The sequence below is a fragment of the Perna viridis genome, chromosome 4 (genome assembly GCF_037379345.1).
Source record: "Perna viridis isolate PV_CMFRI_1.1 ecotype Kerala chromosome 4, ASM3737934v1, whole genome shotgun sequence".
NCBI classification, from domain to species: Eukaryota; Metazoa; Mollusca; class Bivalvia; order Mytilida; family Mytilidae; genus Perna; species Perna viridis.
The window spans coordinates 52,550,421-52,572,156 of NC_142448.1; the positions used below are offsets into that span (position 1 = coordinate 52,550,421).

General features: G+C 32.7%; 1 protein-coding gene across 2 annotated transcripts in view; it reads right to left on the reverse strand.

Moving 5' to 3' along the window:
* LOC148620513 (fatty acid synthase-like) overlaps positions 1 to 19,785 on the reverse strand; it is a 37,351-nt gene extending 17,566 nt beyond the window's left edge. Inside the window, exons 1-19 of one of the 2 annotated variants that reach the window (XM_088581424.1) lie at positions 19,667 to 19,785; positions 15,137 to 15,387; positions 14,165 to 14,317; positions 13,620 to 13,793; positions 13,077 to 13,277; positions 12,171 to 12,293; positions 10,905 to 11,135; positions 9,860 to 10,284; positions 8,869 to 9,102; positions 8,332 to 8,521; positions 7,579 to 7,808; positions 7,034 to 7,335; positions 6,189 to 6,571; positions 4,696 to 4,929; positions 4,020 to 4,199; positions 2,637 to 3,822; positions 1,649 to 1,791; positions 968 to 1,269; positions 104 to 461 (exon numbers count right to left, since the gene is read on the reverse strand). In XM_088581424.1, the coding sequence (XP_088437550.1) occupies positions 104 to 461; positions 968 to 1,269; positions 1,649 to 1,791; positions 2,637 to 3,822; positions 4,020 to 4,199; positions 4,696 to 4,929; positions 6,189 to 6,571; positions 7,034 to 7,335; positions 7,579 to 7,808; positions 8,332 to 8,521; positions 8,869 to 9,102; positions 9,860 to 10,284; positions 10,905 to 11,135; positions 12,171 to 12,293; positions 13,077 to 13,277; positions 13,620 to 13,793; positions 14,165 to 14,317; positions 15,137 to 15,362 (5,275 nt within the window). In that variant the 5' untranslated portion in view covers positions 15,363 to 15,387; positions 19,667 to 19,785. Of the gene's footprint in view, positions 1 to 103; positions 462 to 967; positions 1,270 to 1,648; positions 1,792 to 2,636; positions 3,823 to 4,019; positions 4,200 to 4,695; positions 4,930 to 6,188; positions 6,572 to 7,033; positions 7,336 to 7,578; positions 7,809 to 8,331; positions 8,522 to 8,868; positions 9,103 to 9,859; positions 10,285 to 10,904; positions 11,136 to 12,170; positions 12,294 to 13,076; positions 13,278 to 13,619; positions 13,794 to 14,164; positions 14,318 to 15,136; positions 15,388 to 18,824; positions 18,858 to 19,666 lie in introns of those variants that run through there. The other variant, XM_088581425.1, reaches the window with a different exon arrangement.
* Between the last annotated feature and the right edge of the window lie 1,951 nt (positions 19,786 to 21,736).

The window sequence follows — 21,736 nt, forward strand, 5'->3', positions numbered from 1 at the left end:
ATCGCAAAATTATATCTATGAGATGATAGGCAAAAATTATTGATCCAATCAGAAAACAAATCACTCCTGAAATTAAATTATTAGTCTATGGAAATGAAAATACCTTTCCCTTTCGTGACTTTCATAATGTGACAAGCAAACTCAGTTGATCTAGAATTACTAAAATGTCTATCTTTGAGCTGAGGGAACATGTTCTGTAGGTATTTCTTCTTCTCTACAGATCCAACTGTTGTATACACCTCACAGTCATAATGTAAAGCTATAGCTATTGCAGCCTGGCCAACTCCTCCACTTCCTGAATGTATCAGGACTCTGTCTCCAGGTTTTATCCTCCCCCTTATGACAAGGGCATAGTAGGCTGTGGTGTAAACGACTGGTACTGTCGCAGCTTCCTCCATTGTCCAGCTGTCAGGTACTGACCATAGGAACTTAGTACTGACATCTACTGTGGTGGCAAGACCCTGAAACAGAAAACAAACTGTCAGGTACTGACCATAGCAACTTATTACTGACATCTACTGTGGTGGCAAGACTCTGAAACAGTAAAACAAACTGTCAGGTACTGACCATAGCAACTTGTTACTGGCATCTACTGTGGTGGCAAGACTCTGAAACAGTAAAACAAACTGTCAGGTACTGACCATAGCAACTTATTACTGACATCTACTGTTTTACTTACATCGAATGTGGATGCGAGATTCTGAAACTTAAACAAATGTAAGGTTCACAACTTAAAAGTTTTGTTATGGTGGTATTGATTAATAACAAAAATTTGGACTGCCAAAATGAATCAAAATTTTTGCAGGCCCAAAATATTCTACAAATTGTGCTAAAAAATCCCTTTTCCCACAAACAATCCAAAAACAAATAACTTTCATACCCAGGAGAAATAATATGTATAATGTAAAGAAATCAATCAGATAACACTTTGCAAGACTATTTCTTATTTTATTCATGCAATTCCTACCTTTGCAGGAACAAGGCCCATAACTCTTTTTCCACTGGCATCAACGAGACCAGACACTTCCATTCCCAAAATGCAATCTTGTACAGCAAGGTCTCCTGGGATAGCATCAGCTGGAAGTCTACCTGTGGCTAACATCACATCTCTGAAGTTCAGTGCAGCATATTGGACATGACATAGTTCTTTATTGTCAGTACTAGTAAAGTTTTTTAAGGGAGATTCAACCCACATTAGGCTGGAAAGGTCTCCTTTAGTAATGACATTGATGTAGGCATGCTGACAGGATTTCTTCTGATACAATGAATCTAAATTACAAGTAAAAAATTCTGTTAATTCAAGGTTAACACATTTCTTAATATATTTTAGACCGATGCATAATTTTTTTTTTTACTATTTTCTTACAACTGACATCAAAACTATAGTAAGAAATTCAGGATTTTTATCTGAAAGTTCCTTGATATATGTATTTATAACTAAATATAAGGAACTACTTCTCATTTTGGAATACACAGAACACAGAATGCTAATTATTAACTGACCATATCGGTATATGTTTATGTCTCCATTACATGGAATTAACACTAATCAAAGTGCTCCAAACTGTCATTTTAGAAATAAAACTTGATACAATATTTTCAAAGAATTTTCACAAGAAATATTTTATTATAATAAAATGCTACAAACTTTTGTCAAGAGGAATATGTCTAAATGATCCCCATTTTCCATCTTTATAAACATTCATCAACAAGTCTCTGTCCAAAACATGTCTGAAGTCTTCACTTTCAATTGAAAGGCTTGGTCCCATGTCATCACAGTTGAAAATGCATCTGAAATATATCAACAATTTTAAATATTGTATAAACAAGTCAAATATTATCAAGGTACTGAACTCCATGGTCAGTGAGGGGAAACAAGTCAAATATTATCAAGGTACTGAACTCCATGGTCAGTGAGGGGAAACAAGTCAAATATTATCAAGGTATTGAACTCCATGGTTAGTGAGGGGAAACAAGTTATTCATATAAATAAGTGTTGATCATTCAGTTTGTTCTTTTACAATGGAGGCAGACAAGAACTTATCACTGCAATAAAAAAAAAACAAAAAAAACAATATAGTGAAACGCAACAAATGCACCAACACATAACCTGAATCCTAAGTATTTCAGAGGTCACTAAAAGGACTTAAACAAGTTACATCTTTAACTCTTAAAGGCCCTGACAACAAAAGTAAAAAAATCCATGGTAACAGAATGATGACACTTAACTCTACAAAATCAAACTAAAAATAATATAAAAACAAAAAGACACATTAAGTCAGGATTACCCATCATACGTCAAGACACATTAAGTCAGTATTACCCATCATATGTCAATAAAAAGACACATAAAGTCAGGATTACCCATCATACGTTAAGACACATTAAGTCAGTATTACCCATCATATGTCAATAAAAAGACACATAAAGTCAGGATTACCCATCATGTGTCAAGACACATTAAGTCAGGATTACCAATCATATGTCAATAAACTAGGAGTTGCCGCCATCTTTTTCACTACTTTTTCAATAATGGGAACAATAATATCTCTTCTTATAAATCTAAATTACAAGGAAGTTTAACAACTCAAAATATTTTCAAAATACATGTACAACATTTCTAACTCTGTTTATACCTCAACTTATCACCACCTGGCTCCTGTTTCAGACAATTGAACATTCCTAGAATTCCACTCTTGGGTTCTGAGTTCACAACAAGCCAGAGGATCTTCTCCTGGTTATTGATTACTTCCTGTTTTAACTGATCAAACCAAGAACCAGTCAAATCTTCTATAGGTAATAACGACCAAGACTTAACATCATTTCTGGCTTTTGAACGGATCAAAAACACTGTAGACAAATTGTCAGATCTTTTGTAAATAACATTGAACCCAGCTTCATTAAATATTTTGCACCATCTTTGTTCATCACAATAGCAAATACAAGTGCGCTCATCTTCTAGCACTAAATCTTCCTCCCATAGTCTATTTAAAGCTAATGCTGTTGGGAAATTTCTGGTAATTTCTTCTATCAGAAGGAAGCCATTGTCTTTCAAAGCAGATGACAAATTTACAAGTGTACTGGATATGTTAGTCTGCCTACAGAGAAAGTCTTTCAAGACTAAAATGTCAACATTTTTAACATCTGCAGGAGCATTCATCCCAAGATCCCACTCAATAATATCAAAATCTAATTTCCCACTTTCACTGGCACCAGGTTTATCACATGATATGTAAGAGACAGACATCATTGGCTGAGATTCAACCAATGGGATGATGTGATGGTGTAGCTGAGTTCTGCTAGAACCCATCTCCACAATTTTTAAGGACTGAGACAGCATGTTTTCTATAACAATGTCTAAACATGGTTTTAGAATTTGTGGATTGCACATCAATGATATAAAGTCGCTTATTTCATTTGAAGAATCACCTTTGCTACAATCATCAATGTTTTCAAACACATTTGTTAAGTAAGTAAATATAGCGCCATTCAAATGTTGAAAATCCTTCAACGAATTTCTCTGGCAGTCAAGGCATCTCAACTGCTCGTAGAACTTTTCCATTCTTTCAAATTTTGATTCTTTATCCTTATTATTGCACAAACCTTGAAGTTTCTGAACAGCAAAAGCTGAGCAGTAACATAAATATTCACTGAGATCACTGTCATATTGAATATCACAGATATATGGGACAAAACTATATTGTTCTAGTACAGGATTGGTCTGTTGATGGCGTCGTGGTGCCACAGTGGCATGCAGGCCTAGGATTTCAACTCCACCTGCTGTACAGGTGTCAAGGTCTTTGTCAATACTCACATAGGTTACTATAATTAGAAACATTAAAATCATATAGATTATAAAAAAAATAAGTAATATCAGTTGATCATCTGAGAAAAATGTTGAATTTAAAATTAAAAGTGAAAACCTTAAATATGTACATGAAAGTTTAGGAGTCACTCAATGCATGAGTATCAACATTTCTAACATAGGAAAGTGAATTAGACCAATTTATGTTGCTCACCATTTTGACCATCTTCTGTTGGGTAGATTCTTTCCTGGTGTACGGAAGGATCAACTGATAGTGATGTTATTCTTGTTGGAAGTCGTAGACATCCGTCTGACACACCCAGTATTGACATCTGTAGCATGGTATCAATGTATGGTACCCAGTTACCGTTCCATATTAATTCACCAGCATCGCCTGCAACATATTATATCAGTAATTACATATCTATTCCATTTAAAAGACTTAATAGTTAATTTATTGGTACATTAGATCAGATAACTTTTTTTTACAAAATAAGGAAGCTAGTCAATCAGACATGAAAAGCGGCCGTTGGTAAAATTAAAATTAAATATATATATGTACACATAAAACTGAAGACTGTGAAATCTGTCTGAATTGAATCCTGAAAAATTTGTAAACCTGTCTAAACTGAATCCTTAATAATCTAAATAATCTTGGAGCCAGATTAAACTGAACCTTTCATAATCTTAACTTCTCTGTATAAACCTAAAACATGTCCGAACCAGACTTCTGAGTTTTCAAAGCATTTCGAACATTATAAAACAGAACACCTGGACCATACCTTCAGTCCTATAGTTTGTTTAGATATGCCTCCCTCCTTTATTTGTTATCAAATTTTTGGGCAAAGTTCAAACTAAAATTGCAGAAATTAATTTCTGAAAAATGTTACCTTCTAAATTAGTTCTATGTATGCCTCTGAAGTCTGTTCCATAGTCATAACCCCTGAGTCTCAATTCTTTGTAGATATCAGATGACATTAGAGTGAAGTCCACCTGCTCTCTATTAACTGGGTAAATGGGTGTGGTTAATTGAGATATACACCCACTACAAGTCAAAGTGTTGCTCTCAGTAATCTCAAAGGTTCCTGTAGATTCCATGATGTTAACAGAAAACTTTACCTTTCCTAAAATGAGACAATCCATTCATATTGATTTCAATAGTGTATACAATTCCTATTCATAAATTAACTAGAAATACTGTGAGCAAGCTTAAAAAGAGAATACCCTCCCCCACCCCGGTTCTAATGGACATAAATGTAAATTGCTTGTTGGATTATCTCCCTTAGGAGTCCTCTGACAGTTAATATATTCCTTCATCCACATCTAACTGTGATTATCAATCAACAATACTTGCATGAATTAAGAAAAAGGTACATGGAGTTTGATATACTGTAGAGGTACTTTCATTCCCGAGTAAAGGACATGGACGATAATATACTGTGGCAGTACTTTCATTCCCGATTAAAGGACATGGACTATGATATACCGTGGCGGTACTTTCATTCTCGAGTAAAGGACATGGCAATGATATACTGTGGCGGTACTTTCATTCACGAGTAAAGGATATGGACTATGGTATACTATAGCGATACCGTATTTTGGTGTGTATAGTGCGCAGTGTAATTTTAAAGGTCTAAACGTGTGAAAAAAAGTTTTTTAGACTTAGGTTGCAGTAAAATTTTGTAAGACAAAAAAAAATTGATATTTTGAACTTAATCTGTCAATTTATTTACCTTGATACGGTAATTCCTATGAAAATGTGAAGGAAAGAAACTTCTATGCAGACTAAAACATCATGTAAACATCAGTAGCTACATAAATTGAATAATTTTAATTTTGAAGCATGATAAAATTGACACAGGATTTATGAAATGGCTTATAAAACAAAATTGAAGGTCGGGAAGATCAGACATTTCCGGTTTTGGTTATAACTCAAATATCACAATTTTTCATTGAAAAACATACTTTTAAGAAAGAAAATTGTGAGAAACAATCAAAATAAGTATCAGAATAATCATTTTCAGCTGTTAAAGCATTTGATAAGGAGGGTTTGACAAACAAGGAATTAGTTACTTTTTTGTTTTTAGTTGTTTCATATTAATTTTTAACAATGCTTTACAAGAAGGAAATATTGTACAACCTCTGTTTGAAATATGTTATTAAGTCATTTGAACATGATTTGAAGAAAATATCACTAACAAATTAATTCTTAAAGATGTATTTGATGATTAGATAAAAAAATTCTCAGTAACATTTCACTTCCGCTTTGTTTGTTTACATTACACAATGTCTAGAAAATTATTTAGGCATTCAATTTTCCGTACTAAGAACTCATTTCAAAAACAGTGCAAGAGAAATCAGCATTTGTCATGGCAAGTTTTACCTTCAGATGGAAGAATTGTTGCTCTAAAAATATTCACATTTTCAAACTTGACAGGCATTTCTTCATAAACATGCCCTTTCATTTTTGCCAGAGTTTTCCAAGCCAAAACAAGGTAACCAGTTGCAGGAAACAAGACACGCCCATCAATTGCATGACCAATCAGATAGTTTTCAGGTGAGTTGGCTGCCATTTCAATCTCATAGATAGCACCACCTTGAGAGCCTGAGGCACCAGTGGGAAAATCTTCAACTTTTGGAACATCCCAGGATACAGAATGGTCCCATCCTACTAATGGAGAAATCATTGGGGTTCCTCTAGGAACTGGAAATTTCACTGGTGAGCAGATTTTCATTGGATCCATGTTTACTCCTTTCAAGAAGCATCTAAAAATTAATTTCTATGAGTAACATTGCTCAAGGGACAGATGCTGGCAATTAGTCATTTCATAATTGATGAAGTTATCTGATGAGTACAAGACACAGAATCTACCCTTTGTCCTTATCAAAACACATACCTGTACATGTAGCTACATTTGAAGTATAACATATGTTGACTACAAATAAATCGCATTTTGCTATATACATGTATGTAGTTTAAATGGTTCTCTTTTCTCTAGAAGCCATTCTCATTACAAATTGAGTTACCACATCTCAAAATATAGCCAAACCTCAATAGCACAAACTCAAAGGGACCACTCAATGCATTTGAGTCAGTGAAATTCAACTATAACTTTAAAAACTTAAATCTATACAATCAGGTTTATTTTATAAGCATGGAGATCTTTAGAAATATGGGTTAATTTAACCCAAACCATCTTTAGAAAATTAAACTCAGTTAAAACTTACATTCCAAGACTGGACAAAAAGAACTCCACATTGTCCTGATGTCCTCTTTTCATCAGTCCAACAAATGTGCACTTTGACCCCAATGACCTTTTCAGTATAGCCTGCAGAAGACAATGTGGGGCTATCTCTATGACAACAGCATTGTTTGGGACATGTTTCAAGGCCTCTTGGAATAACACAGGACTAACCAAGTTGTTAACATGGTACTCAGCTGATGAATATTTAGCTAAATCTGTATGCCAGTTGCATTCTGGGATTGATGAACTAATCCATCTATTGCTTCTTGGTTTTGGTACAATAATCTAAAATGTATGATAATGATATTATACAAATATTTTGTATCTAAAACCTTTAAAAAGTTAGTAAGATAATATTGTTGACATAAACCTACATTTACTTGTAAGAGTTTAAAAAAGCAATCATTACAAATGCCATATCATGCTGACATTCTCAAATGAATGCATACATATATCTTAATTAAATTCCAAAATACTAAAATGTTTCGGAACTGAAACCAAGCAGGCCTAAAAGTTTTTAACACTTACATTTAAGAGAGCAGACTTGAGAGCAGGTGCTGTATCAGCCATGTATTGGGAATGGAATGCTACCCCAGAACTGTTGACTTCTTTAGCAAATATTTGTCTCCCCTTGAGTTCTTTGACAAATTCTGACACCAGGGTAGCTGGACCTGATACTGTGACAGTATCTTCAGAGTTGTGACAAGCAGGTACAACTCCTGGAGGACACAGTCTCTTGGCCTCTTCCCAAGACAGACCTGAAAAAAAAAAACCAACTGATATCAAAATTTTGTTATGTACCAGGCCAAATAATGCTACTTTATGATAAACTTATATTTTCAGTCATATTTTTATGAAAATGATTAGTAAAATCTTTATTTTTTGTTGTTCAAACAAGGGTATTATGAAGAGATCCACATTGAGCAAAAATATAGTAAACACCTCTGATGTACTATTTTAACAAAATTTCACTTCATGGCTAATAAATGAGAACTCTTGATTAATAATAAAAAAAATACCATATTTCCTCAAATAAAGCTGTTGTAATCAGAAATAGCTATGACTACCTTGCAGATAAGTTTCTTTGTTTTATATCATATTGAAGCAGTTTTTCATTCTGAAAAGCATTTTCAAAACATTAGATCAGTCCTTATAAGATAATTGCAATTTTGTTGACAAATGATTCATAATGATTTGCTTTTCTTGTTTCCATCTTATATCAAAACAATACAAATATTGTGAAGTTGATAAATAAAGGAAATTTCTTATACAACCACCGACCTACTGCAGCCATTCCTCCTGGAGGCAATTTTGCTTCCTTTATACACCTTCCTCTCCAGTATGCAGCCATTACTGTCTCCTCAGCAGTCAGTGACCCATCAGCATACCCACAACCTAGCTCTCCTACTGAATGTCCAACTATTCCATCAGGGTGAATACCCATAGCAAATAGAAGATCCACCAAAGCAACCTGAAAACAGATATACAATTGGCCTGGCCTGACTTAAAATCTATGAAATCACAGATTGTACTGATTGTGGTATCTATTTAGATTTCTCCACTGCAAAGTCAAATTGTATATAATGAAATATTGTTTCATTTTGAGATTAAACTGTATGTCACATTTTACATGTTTTTATGTTGAAATAACAATGACAGAATATACATTATACACTGTAAATGCACATTTTAAATTAAAGATGGATTGTAATGCTTTATTAAAGTTTCTAAGAATTTTCTTCCACATTGGCATCATCTTCAAAGAATTTGAAAAATCTTTGAATGAAAAAAAAAAAGAAAATGAAACATAAAACTTACTTGTATTGCAGCGATTCCTACGAATGAATTGATAGTATCATTGAAGGCCTCCTCTGAGCCATCTGTCAATAGTTTGTACAATTCTACACCATATGGACGGAGAACACCATCTGATTTCAGTATGGACTTCCTAAATCTAGGTAACGTTAGCATTTGTTTCCCCATACCACACCACTGTGTACCCATCCCAGCAAATACAAACCATACTGGCCTCTTTCCTCCTAGTGGCACTTGCTTTAATAATCATAGAATGAGACACATGTTTCATCAAAATATAAGTGTATTTTATTATTTTCCAAAATTTATCTTGAAAATTTATTTTTAATATTGCATGTATTCTGTGTGCACACTTGCTGAAAATTGACAAATCTTCTGTGCAAAAGTGATACAGTTTTATTGTGACAACAGTATACATTTACTCATTTACTTCTGTTACTTTGTCTGTATTATTTTAGTTATTTTATGTTCTTTGCAGTTTTTGTCTGTTTTCCATGTCTGGTCTTTGTCCCAGGATTACATTTTTTTGATTTCCACTAGAATCTTGGGTTCTCTTGATTACTCATGAATCGAACCGATACCATTTTCAAAATACATTTAAAATGGCTCTTGAGTGACTTCAATTGCTCTCTAAATAAAAATCTACCTTACATCATAAAAAAGTGTCCATATCAATAATAACTGAACACATGTGTGATCTTTCAATCTATTGGAGTTCGTGCCATTTAAATCAAAATTGCAATAAGCAAATTTCTCAATTTTGTCCAAGTATTTAAATGTTCATAAGTACAAGTAACATTTTTCCTTTGTTCTTATTTTCTGATTTTTTTTCAATCTGAGAATCCACTAGAGCTCATGACACATGTGTATGCCCCTTCTTCATGTTCAGTGTTATAAGTCCAATAACTGGGAACAAAGAATAACAAGACAGAGCTATCTTACATGAAGAATACACAAATTTATTATTGGAGAATTTTCTAAAGTGTTTACTGACCTGTATTTCTCTAATTTGGTCATTTGAATTCAACACAGTGAATCCTCTGTAGGTGTGATCATTACTACATGAACCATTCAACAAAGCATGAAAATTTATGTCTTCACATTTTTCTTCTGCAGCATTCAAAACCTTCTCTAATCCTTCTTGTGTCCTTGAACTATATAAACATAATCTCTTTGACAAATCAATACTTTTAGTTTGAATTTCCTGATTTGGTTTAAGAACAACATGAACATTTGAACCTCCAAAACCAAAAGAGTTCACAGCCATCAGTCCTCCATTGAACTCGGTTGCCTGGGTAATGACCTCTAACCTTCCATCTACCAATCCTGGTATATCTGGGTTGGGTGTATTGTAATGAAGATTTGCTGGTATGAGCTTGTCCTCCATACCAACAATGAGTTTGGTTACAGCTGCTAAACCTGAAATAATTGTTGGAATTTTATTAACAGCATGAATGATTCAAATCAGGGAGAAAGAATAGTCACAGACCACACTTCCAAAAGCAAATTACCTCATGACATAAATATGCAGAAAATAAAATTCGTAATAGTATCAATACATTATGAAAAGTGAATAATAATCCAGTCTGTAGTAGTTGTGCAACTTAATTTGGGGTAATACCATTATATATAAAAATATGGACCAACTGTACACAGATAAACAAAGTATATGGCTTCGACCCACTGCTGAAGAACTTTAAATCTTTTAATTCACAGTTACATTCCCAAATATGTTAGCAGATCTATTTAGTCAAATGTTCAACATTCCATAATACTGACTCTTATACATTTTATTTTCAGTTAACAATAATCTTGACTTTGTAATTCTTTACACTTCATTTATGGAGGTTTCTATTCAAAATTGCAACCTCTCTAGTGAAATTGGCAAAGTCTGTACTATTTATGGATAAAAGTAAACATCTCTGAGGCAGTATCACTGACAAACTTTGAATATCATGAAATTTCTTATTCCACAGCATGTCATAAAAACTTGAATATATGAACACCAACGATTGACACTATACTGTAAATGTACTCACCTGAAGCAGGTTCTGGATGTCCCATGTTTGACTTGACAGATCCAATTAGAAGAGGTGTTTCTCTGCCTTTACAGAATACATCAGTGATAGTATTCAGTTCCTGGGGGTCCCCTGCTTTAGTGCCTGTCCCATGGGCCTCGACATACTCCACTGTAGTAGGATCAATACAGGCCTCGGTGTATATTTCCTGTAATAATTGTTTCTGCACAGCCCCTGATGGAAATGTTATACCTGTAAAATATATATCAATGGAAATTCAAATTTATACATACAAAATTTCTACTAGAGGTGTAACCGAATCACCAATAAATTTTCATTATTGATGGTCGGTCAGAAGATACTTGTACTGTTTTGTTTGTCCAGAGGCATAATAAAATTTTGCTTATTTTCTTATTCTTTGCATGTTTTCTTGTTCTATCTCCAATTAAGTTTTCTGTTTTACTTGTGCCATAAAGCTATAAGTCATTGACATGCACAAAAGAGTGGCAATACAAATCATGAATGTCCTAACAAAATTTTGATCATGATTTTAAAAGAAGAAAATTAGCTTCCTAAATAAAGAATAAATACAGACGGACTGCTGTTTACACAAGGTATTTCTGGTCAATACTGTATGAAAATACATACATATCTATTGTATCACTACAAAGTACCATATGTATTGTATTGTGAACTCTCTTATGATACTTAGCTCTTATTTACACCTGAAAAACACTATAGATAAACAAGAAATAACCTTGATCCTGTGGTGCACACTAAATAACCTAAAACACAGCTAGGTTACTTTTAAGTGTTCACACCTGGCACTGAGGTCAGATAGACAACTGAGTTAGAAATAGCAGCCTGCCCACCAGTCCAAGACTGGCTATTTTTTGGCAGGGCTGGCTAATTTTAGTAAAAATATATATAGCCATATAGTAAATATATTGAAAAATTGTATTCAGGACTGGTTAGAATTTGAGTGAGTTTCCTTCCCTGTAGACAAAAAATTAATGTCTTACAATATAATTCAAGTATCAAATCTGAACAAAGCAAATCATCAAAAATGTAAATGACGTCACTTTCACATAGCAGTTATAAGATTATTAACAGGATTGTTTATCCAAAAAAAAAAAAAAATGTTACTCCAGAAATTTAAATGTACCAATACTTGAAACTATACAATTGCTACTCTACATTGTTCTTCACAGCCATCTGAATTTGTCTTCGAGTATACAACTAATCAGAGTCTGTCTTTGAGTGTTAACTGAACAACAGATACTCTACCTTGTTCTTTACAGCCATCTGAATTTGTCTTTGAGTGTACAACTGTGCAATAGATACGTATAGCATCACTTTCTCTCTGTAAAAAAATGGCAACAACACCTTCACTTCTACAGTATCCATCACCTAAAAATAGAAACATCCATATGATGTTAAATCTGGGTCAAAGTGATGAAAATGGCCATCCCATATTGAACAAGTAGTTCATGTTGTTAATCATAAAACTTCTGAAATTATATCCATTTTAGCAATATCCTTGAACAACAATACTGATCCAGCTCATTATTAATAATACATATTTTAACTTTTGGACTTGATTTAATTTACAAGACTACTTAACAATTAATTGGAAAAATGAAAACTAATTTATAATCATGAGTTCTGAAGAAAGCTTAGATTTAACTTGTTCTGTGCATGAGGTAAATCTCCAGCGTTCTCAGCACAAGTATCATACTTTGTTATTCACCTATTTATCATATATTTTTTCATAATGCTTCCATGCTATTTTCAAATGTATTTTAATTTTGCGATTGGCAGACAGACATTCCAAATCATCATTGACATCAAAGTTAACATTACAAGAGAAAAGTGTTAACATTTTTGTGGGACAATGTCAGAGAGTGAAAAAAAAAGCATTTATTTTGTATGTGAAATACAAAAATTTATTACACAAGGAAAACAAGATAATTCACTGCTACCCAAATAATGACACAGGATCTATTCCCCAGTTTTAGAAGACTTGAAAATGTTCAAGAAATTTTAATAAGAGCCTCATGTTATGAGGTTACAAAAAAGTCATTTTAATTTTTAAACACAGCTATAAAATTTTAGTTGTCAAGAATAAATAAGAAATGTTTGTTTTTGTCAAACATGCATGTAAATGGTACTGAAAAAATAAATATAGCAAACCTGAAGCATCAAATGATTTACAAGTTCCATCTTTAGACAACATGCCAAGTTTAAGGAACTGAAGGGAAGTTGTTGGTTTGAGACAGAGGTTACATCCACCAACTATAGCCGAATCACAATGTCCTTGTCTTATACTGTGTAAAGCTTGATCCATTGCTAATAAACTTGAAGAACAAGCTGTGTCAATTGCAAAACTTGGTCCTAAAAATCAGATGAAAGATAAATTTTTTTTTGTTAGTTACAACTTAAACATAAAATAAATCCATTGGTACTTGAAATGATTCACAAGGCTAAACTTTTTAATTGAAAAAAAAATTATCATGTATTGTGTATACCAACATAATCTATGCCATAATAAATCTTATTTCCCGTTAATCATAAAAGATGTATTTTCACAAATGTCATAGCATATCATTTTTTTCTTATACTGTACCTCACATTTTAGCAAGTGGAATATTTTGGTAGTCGCTAAAATTAGCTAGTTGAGATATTTCTTAAATTCAACCCCTGCATAAATAGATAAAAAAGTCCTAATTCTCTCACCTTTAAAGTCAAAGAAGTAAGAGAGTCGGTTGGCAAACATAGATCTTGTACATCCAGTCATACTGTATCCTACAGTTTTCTCTGGATCATATGACCAGGCATCGTGTGCTTCTGAAGCGCTACACCCAATAAACACTCCTGTTTTGGATCCTTTAATTTTGTCTGGATTAACACCTAAAGTTAACATAAAAATAAATCTTTACATTTAGAACACTATCAACTTTCCGAGAGGGTACACTGGCACAATGGCTAAACACAGCTGCAAAACAAGTTTAACCAAAAAAATACATAAATTCTTTTAAATTAAGATATGTTTTAATTCATATTGATAACCATATCATGATTAAGAAAATAATTCTTTTTAAGTGTTTGGATTTGAGATGACATGTGATTTGTTAAGACCATATTCAAGCTATTGGTTTTGCCCAGTTTTACTATTTATAGATATGAGTAACAAATTTAACATTCAATTTTTTTTTTTGGAATAATTTTTTTAACATTTTATACGACAATGAATAATAACATTGTGCATTTTACACACATACCAGCATCAACTATTGCCTCATAAGTCACCTCCAACATTAATCTTAACTGTGGATCCATACTGTTGGCTTGTTTTGGGTGAACACCAAAGAAAGAGGCATCAAATTTACTGATATCTTTTAATTTACCATTCCTCGTTGGTAGCCCATATAATCCTACAAATAAAAAACAATACATTCCAGTAATTAGAAGAGGGATTGTGCATAATTTATCTCATTCCATTAATTCAAAACAAAATATAAATATTGAAAAGACCCATTTGAAATGCAAATTAGAAAGTGTTTAAGTAGCTTTCTTTGAAAGAATCATGCAAAATCTGAAAAATGTGATACACCCAAAAAAAGGCTACATAATTTTATTTTTGTAATCAAGTTGTTTATGGGTTTATATTATGAAATGTGCTATTATTTATTCAAATCTGCCTGCTCTTAGGAGATAATCAACATTGAAAATCCAATAAATTCTATTGTTTTTGAGTGTCATTTACAGAGTTATCTCCCTTACTTTTGAATTCTACAGTGCATTCTATACAATTTTTATCTCCTATGAGCACGGGTTATATGAAAAACCAAATGTTAATTACTGTTTACTAAAGCATTTCAAACAAGATATCAAAAATAAAAATATGTAGGCTTCCAACCATGCATCACATTTTGCACGATTCTTATGTGGAGTGCTACTTAAAACTGATAAACTCTGTGTATTGATAGCATCTATTTAAGAATAAATTATATTACAAACTTGAAGGTTGTTTTTTAATTTACAAGAATTCAGGGCTCTTTAATCCCCATTGCAAATTACATGGGCCATTCCCGAAGACAAATTTATCCAAGGTAGAGTTACATGAACAAGAAGTTTATAATATTTGCTGGATATTTTCTGTTGCAAAAATGAAAATCATGCAGTACTTTGAAGAGGAAAGAAAAGACAATAAAAAAAAAAATATGGACACTGATTTGCAGTAGATTATATACCTTGTGGCCATCTTCTATCATCATCAGTTACCATGTCATCTCTGTTCATTAAATGTTGTCTGAACTCTTCAACATTATCTGATTCTGGAAGGCGACACGAAACTCCACTGATCACTACTTCTCCAACTGTTGTTTCTGCTCCAAAGCCATTGGTAGTTAGGGAGGCATAATCTTTTTCTGTTGCTCTTTCAATGTCAGGTGCATCCTCTGGTATCCTGGCCGGCATTTTGTTGTTTTCAATAAATTAAAATCTGTACCAGGAAAAGTAAATATGTTAAAACCTGTTTCAAGTGACCCTCTAAGGAAGAGCAAAATTATAATCACATTAAAAGATAGGGGCAGCAAGACCACTAGTTTTTTTTAAAATACAAATGATAAAATTTTTTTTTTTTAAATTATGGGGATGTTGTATGTTCAAAGGACACTTGTAATGGTTATATCTGTCTACAACTAAGGACTTTGGTCACCAGTTGGATGTCCCAGACTAGTAATTTTCTTTGACCAATGGTCCAATTGGACTAGTAGAAAAAAAATATCCCAGGCCCATTTTTTTAAAATTCTAACACCGCCTTTTAGCTTTCATGGACAGATAGTAATCAGTAATTTATCCTCTTAAACTTGTAAACGATCTTTGAGTTTTCACAAGACTTTTTGGTAGAATAAATAAAATTATAAACCTCTCAAATATAATTTTGTTTTGGACTTGCAAATCAGTTTTTAGACTAGTGAAATATTTTGATTTCTATTCCTTTAGTTGCTTTAAAAGTATCGGTGCAGACTGTTATATGTTTTGAACATGCTGGTCTTAACTTAATCAGAAAAATTAATTTCATGTTTGATGTTAATAAATAGATTCTCAAATATTTAATTTGACACATTTTGGAAATGAGTGGAATGGAAGACCAGAAATTCAAAATTAATGGGCATGCTGCGATGTTCTTTGTACATCATAAAAGCAAATTAAGAAACTAAAATTTATAGATTAAATTTTCTTTTATTTTCAGTGAAAAAGTATTGACAAAAATTTCTTTATTTATAGGGCCAAATCAACGAATTAACTGAGAATTGATCATCAATGGTGCAGATACTGAGGACAGAATGGAATGAGATGTTTACAATACATTAACTAGGAGTACCATATACATGTACATGTACAATTGTAATATTGACAGCAATTTGACAATTCATCATAATTAACCAACAAGATCTCTTTTGATATAGTTACTTAGAAAATGAAAACAGAAGTCAGAATTTTCTCAAAAAGAAAAGAGTTGCAGTGTTAATATGGTGACATTATCCACAACTATCTTTTTCAGCATACAAATCTGAAATTTGAAAGTTTGCTTAAACACAGTAAAATATTGATGTGTAAGGCCAAAAAAAGTCTTTTTGTTACCTGCTACAACCTATCCTATTTGTTCCCAACATACACAATGATATTCCATATTTTTACCAAACCTACTCTATTTTTTTTTGCCAACTCTAAACATTTTATGGTGGTTCTGGCTCAAGCACCATTATTTAAAGTCAAGCTGTATTATTTGCTCTTTAACTCAATGCAAAATGTTTATGAAATATTACATAATTACTCTACGTAGATACCTACCCCTCTTTAGCATCATTTTGATTTTAATGCATTAATAAATGAACAGCTTTCCAATGTCCCCAACCAGAGTTGGAAATAGTAGCCTACCCATCAGTCCAAGACTGGCTATTTTTAGCAAAAATCAATATAAAAATAAATATATGTATTGAAAAATTGTTTTCAGGACTGACTAGCATTTGAGTGAGCTTTCTACCCTGCCCCAATGTAAAAAAATACATTTCAACCAACTAATTGCCTTCTTTTTTGGTGTCAATGTAATGTTACAATAACACTAAACTAGGCTATACATAAATATTTAAAAAAACAAAAACAAAAAAAAACATGATGTTTTGCTAACATTCTGTTACACAAAAAAGTAATTTATTACATAAAGTGGTAAAAGCATTACAAATAAAGTGTGGAAAACTTCAACTTTAAATTCACTAAAATTTTCTAAGTCCAAGAGCTGTAACTTCTGGAAAAATCATTCAACCATAACTAAAATGAAACTTAAACTGTAATTTCTCATACAATATAGTAAAACTGCATACAAAAGATAAAATCAAAGTGCGGAAAACTTTAAATTCACTGAAATTTTCTTATTCCACGGGCTGTAACTTCTGGGAAAATCATTCAACTATAACCAAAGTTACATGTAATCTTAATCTGTAACTCTTCATAATAAGGTTGCATACCAAAAATCAACTTATTTGGTAGGAGCATTAGAAAAAAGTATGGAAAACACGGACAAATGGATGGACTGACACCTGGCATTTCCATGTCCCCTCGCAATGCATCGCAGCAAACAAAAAGCAAAACTATGCAGATTTTCTGAACACCTGCACATGATTACATTATTCATCCTTGAATGCAAGCATACATGTACTTATGTATGTGTAAGTGTCAAGTCTATTCATAAATAAACAAGTGAATAAAAATCTCTTGGAAGGAAATTCTTTTATACAAATATAGTCCAGGTTTGAGTTGTATATATGTACATGTACATGTAAATCAATCAAGTCAAAGCAAATAATTTTATAGGATAACTTAAGATAAGAGCACAGTTCATAATACATGTAATGTGTAGTCCATGTAAAAAGGAGCATGATAAATATATACATATAGAGGAAAGGGTTTAGAAACAAAGAACGATATCCATAAAAATAATAATGTATTCAGCATCATTTACCAGTATGTGGCAGGTATATTAATAGACCTTTTGAAAGCTTTTTGAGTGTCTGCCTCATGATATTCTTTTAGTAAACTCTCTGCATATGGCTTATCATCTAAATCTGCGAAATTACTGAAAAATTATTTAACAGGCAGTAACCAGCAAATCAACCTGCAGGGAGTAGTCAGTGACTGGGCAGTTGCCTGACATCACTAAGGGTGTGCCTCAAGGTTCTATACTCATTCCTTCCTTTTTAACATACTTTTAAATGATATATATTGTTTATTGAACAGGGTACCTTATATAGTTATGCTGATGATAACACCTTGTCTAATGCTGATTATGACTGATTAATTAATGTCTGTTAAGCGCATTGTCTGCTACCTCTTCAAATTAAATAAACTTACCATATTTCCCACTTATTTTTTATAACTTTAATTTTTGTCCTTTGGCATGACATTTTTGCACTAAAAGTAATACTTCTAAATTGGAAAATATACAAGAGAGCCTTGCAGTTTATATATGAAGACCATGAGAGTACACATGACGAACTATTAGATCGAGCTAAAGTACCATTGCTTAAGATTAGAAGGATGCCTGGATGCGTTACATTTTGCTAAATACTGTTAAAATTTTAAACAAACTGTCACCAAAATGTTTCCATACAAATACAAATACTTTATTGGCACAAACTCAATTACAGTGCATGGCCTATTACAACAATAAAGGTATATTACAGTGAAACATGATAATTTAAGATATAACATTATAATTGGTTAATATTTCTGTCAAATTCAATATTATTGGAGACTTGTATCTCTAATTTTAAAGCAATTCAGTATAAATGTGGATGACCTTGTTGCTTTTAAAAACTTAAATTATAATTTTAGATATTCAAATATTGTATATATACCAAGAGTACAACTACCTACTGTAAGAACTCTTTTAAATATGCTGTAGCTGCTTCATGGAATGATCTACCTGATGGTTTTAGAAAAATGTCAAATTTAATCAATTTAAAAGCATTATATCTTGGGATGGAAAAACACTGTAAATGCACAGCATGCACTGACTACATCTAAGTCATTCTGAGTATTTATATATATCTAACATGGCTTTAACGCTTTAGTATTGCTTTTATTACCTTAGTTTTAGCAGATTTTAGTTCTAATGCTATTTATTCATCTGTTTTTATTTTGCTGTGTTTGCCAGCTCTTAACATAAATTTGTCTCTTGTGTTGTCCATTATTTATTTGCATGCTTTGTTATCAAAAGCTCAATATGACAATAGGGCTCATGTTTATTATGTATTTCATGACAACTCTAAATAACTTATTTATATTTATTTATCATATTTAAATCTGATCTTTATATCCTAGGGAAGCAACTAAGCAATAAAATAATAAGCCTCCAAAGACCGCAGATACTCATTTTTATAGTAAAGTATACAAGTGATGGTAATGACTGCACCCTCCCCCCACTACGACACTAGCTGCAAAAGCATAGCTCTTGATCTATTTCTTTTTTTTCTGATTTTAGCAATCCACTGTTTCAAACAAAAAATATTTAGAACTACATTTCGCCATGGATCATTAGACTCAAAATTGAACTCCTTGATTTCGCTGCTCACACGCACTAATAGAATGTGCTGTAAAAATTTCACGAAAAATCAAATGCGGATCAGAATATGGATTTTAGGTGTTAGTTCCTTATACAGCATGTTTTCTTTCACTTGGTTAGTATATTTAAATAAATGTCATATTAGCAAACTTACCGTCTGACAGAGCGCAAGAAGATGATTCAAAAATCAAAATATTTTTCATTTTGTTTATGTACGGCCAGAAGACGGTCACGGCCAATCCATGCAACTTCCGATAGAACCACGTTTTAACAACCAATCAAAACGCGTCTAACAGAACCGCGCCACGAAATAAACAAATGTTTGACATCTGATTTTTTTCTCGAATTATTATAAATAAACGCTCATGTTAACACCATCATTGAAATGCAAATTCGATAGTAGCATGTCACGCGTTTTACATGTGGTTAGATTTATGGTCTGTTCACTTTCCAATCAAACTAAAAGCAGATCAAGATAGAAGTCAGTGGAAAAGGGGGAAGAGGGTGTTAAGTACATGTTTGATTCATTTTCCAGATCAGACGTAGAATGTTGACATCTTGGGATTGTCGGTGCCTATAATTTCAGTGGCCGATCCAGACACTCAGAAAAAAGGGGGCGCTAGGACATTATGTGCCATTTTTTTTGGGTAAATTTTACATACGAAAATGAAAAAAATTCCAAAATAAAGGGGGTGCTAACCCCCTTTTGCACCTCATCTGGATCCGTGACTAAAGTGACTAAAATCATACATACAAAGTAACAAAAGCAATTGAGCAACTCGGACTCCACTAAAAACTGGGAGCATGGACCAGGTGCACCGGTAGGGTAAGCGTCCTCTTACATGACCTGCAATGACTTGGAGTTTTCTTACACGTAGTAAAATCTATATGCACGACTAACTTTGCATGCTTTCACCAGCGAAAAGTTGTAGTTTTACGGGTACTAACTTTTCACTATTACTCTTGGTTATACTGTCTTGGTATAAGGTCGTTGTATTATTACACGGCTGTTGTATTTTCAGGTATTTATACTATTTTATTCTATTTGACTCTCGGAGGTTGTTATTTCAATTTGGATAAATATTTAATTACGGTCAGTTATATTTACGGTCTGGTCATACTATTCATATTGTCGTTTCTGTAATATTCGGCGTGGAAAATTGTATTTGCAGGTGTTTGAATGATTCTACCTGTTGTTTATGAATTGAAAATAAAAGTATATGATTATCCTATCAAGACTTATAGCAGTTGTATGGCCATTTTGTCAATTCAACACCTGGTCCCAAATACAATGCGACATATACTTAGGGGGCGACCATTTGATTTTATGTCGGGGGGTCTGAAAAAGTTGAAAATCATATTCTGACATACACATCTTAGAAAATAAGTAAATATTCTGACATCAGTGCAGATACTCCATACCTAGAACGTAAACATAGCCACGGGAGGGGGGGGGGGCTACATGAGTATAGTATACATACAAAGAGGAAAAGTTCGTTAGAAAAGTAAAATAATACAGTTATGTTATACATTGCTGCAAATAAATTTTCCAACTTCACTAAGTATTTTCTGGTTTTAATTTTTCAGAAGTAAGAAGATAAATAAATTTGTGTTCATTATATAAAGAAAAACTAAATTTGATACTTCATTTTCAACCAACTCAAAAAGAACCTTTCTATCATTAGAAGAATTTTCACACACTATCAAAAAATGAGTTTCATTTCCTACAGCATTTACCTGACATTTGTTACAAAAACGTTCATTTCTAGAATCATAAGTTAATGAGCTAAAATACGTAATTTGATAATAGATTTTCTTAGTTCAAAGTTTTTAATTTCAGGTAGATATTTCTCAAAACCAAAATACTGTTTTAACTTGAAGTATGTGCATAATTTGTCATTTTCAAATTAAGCTTTTGTGGAGTACCAACTGTCTGTGTTAATCAAGTTGTTCTTTAATATCTTTTTAAATTTAAATTGACCGAAGTCTTTAAATTTTTGGTCAAATATGGTCCTTCTGGTCACGTCGTTACGGGAGATTTAACCATTATCGAAAACGAATCTCTGCGTCCCAAGTACCGTGAACCACGCTCCATAAATTGGAATTATAACTTTAAAGTTCTTATGGATGCCGTCGAGGACTATGCAAGAAAATGGATAAAACGAGAACAAGAAGACATTGATTCTCTGTCAGAGTGGTTAAAGGCCATGAGGTCTTTAATTTT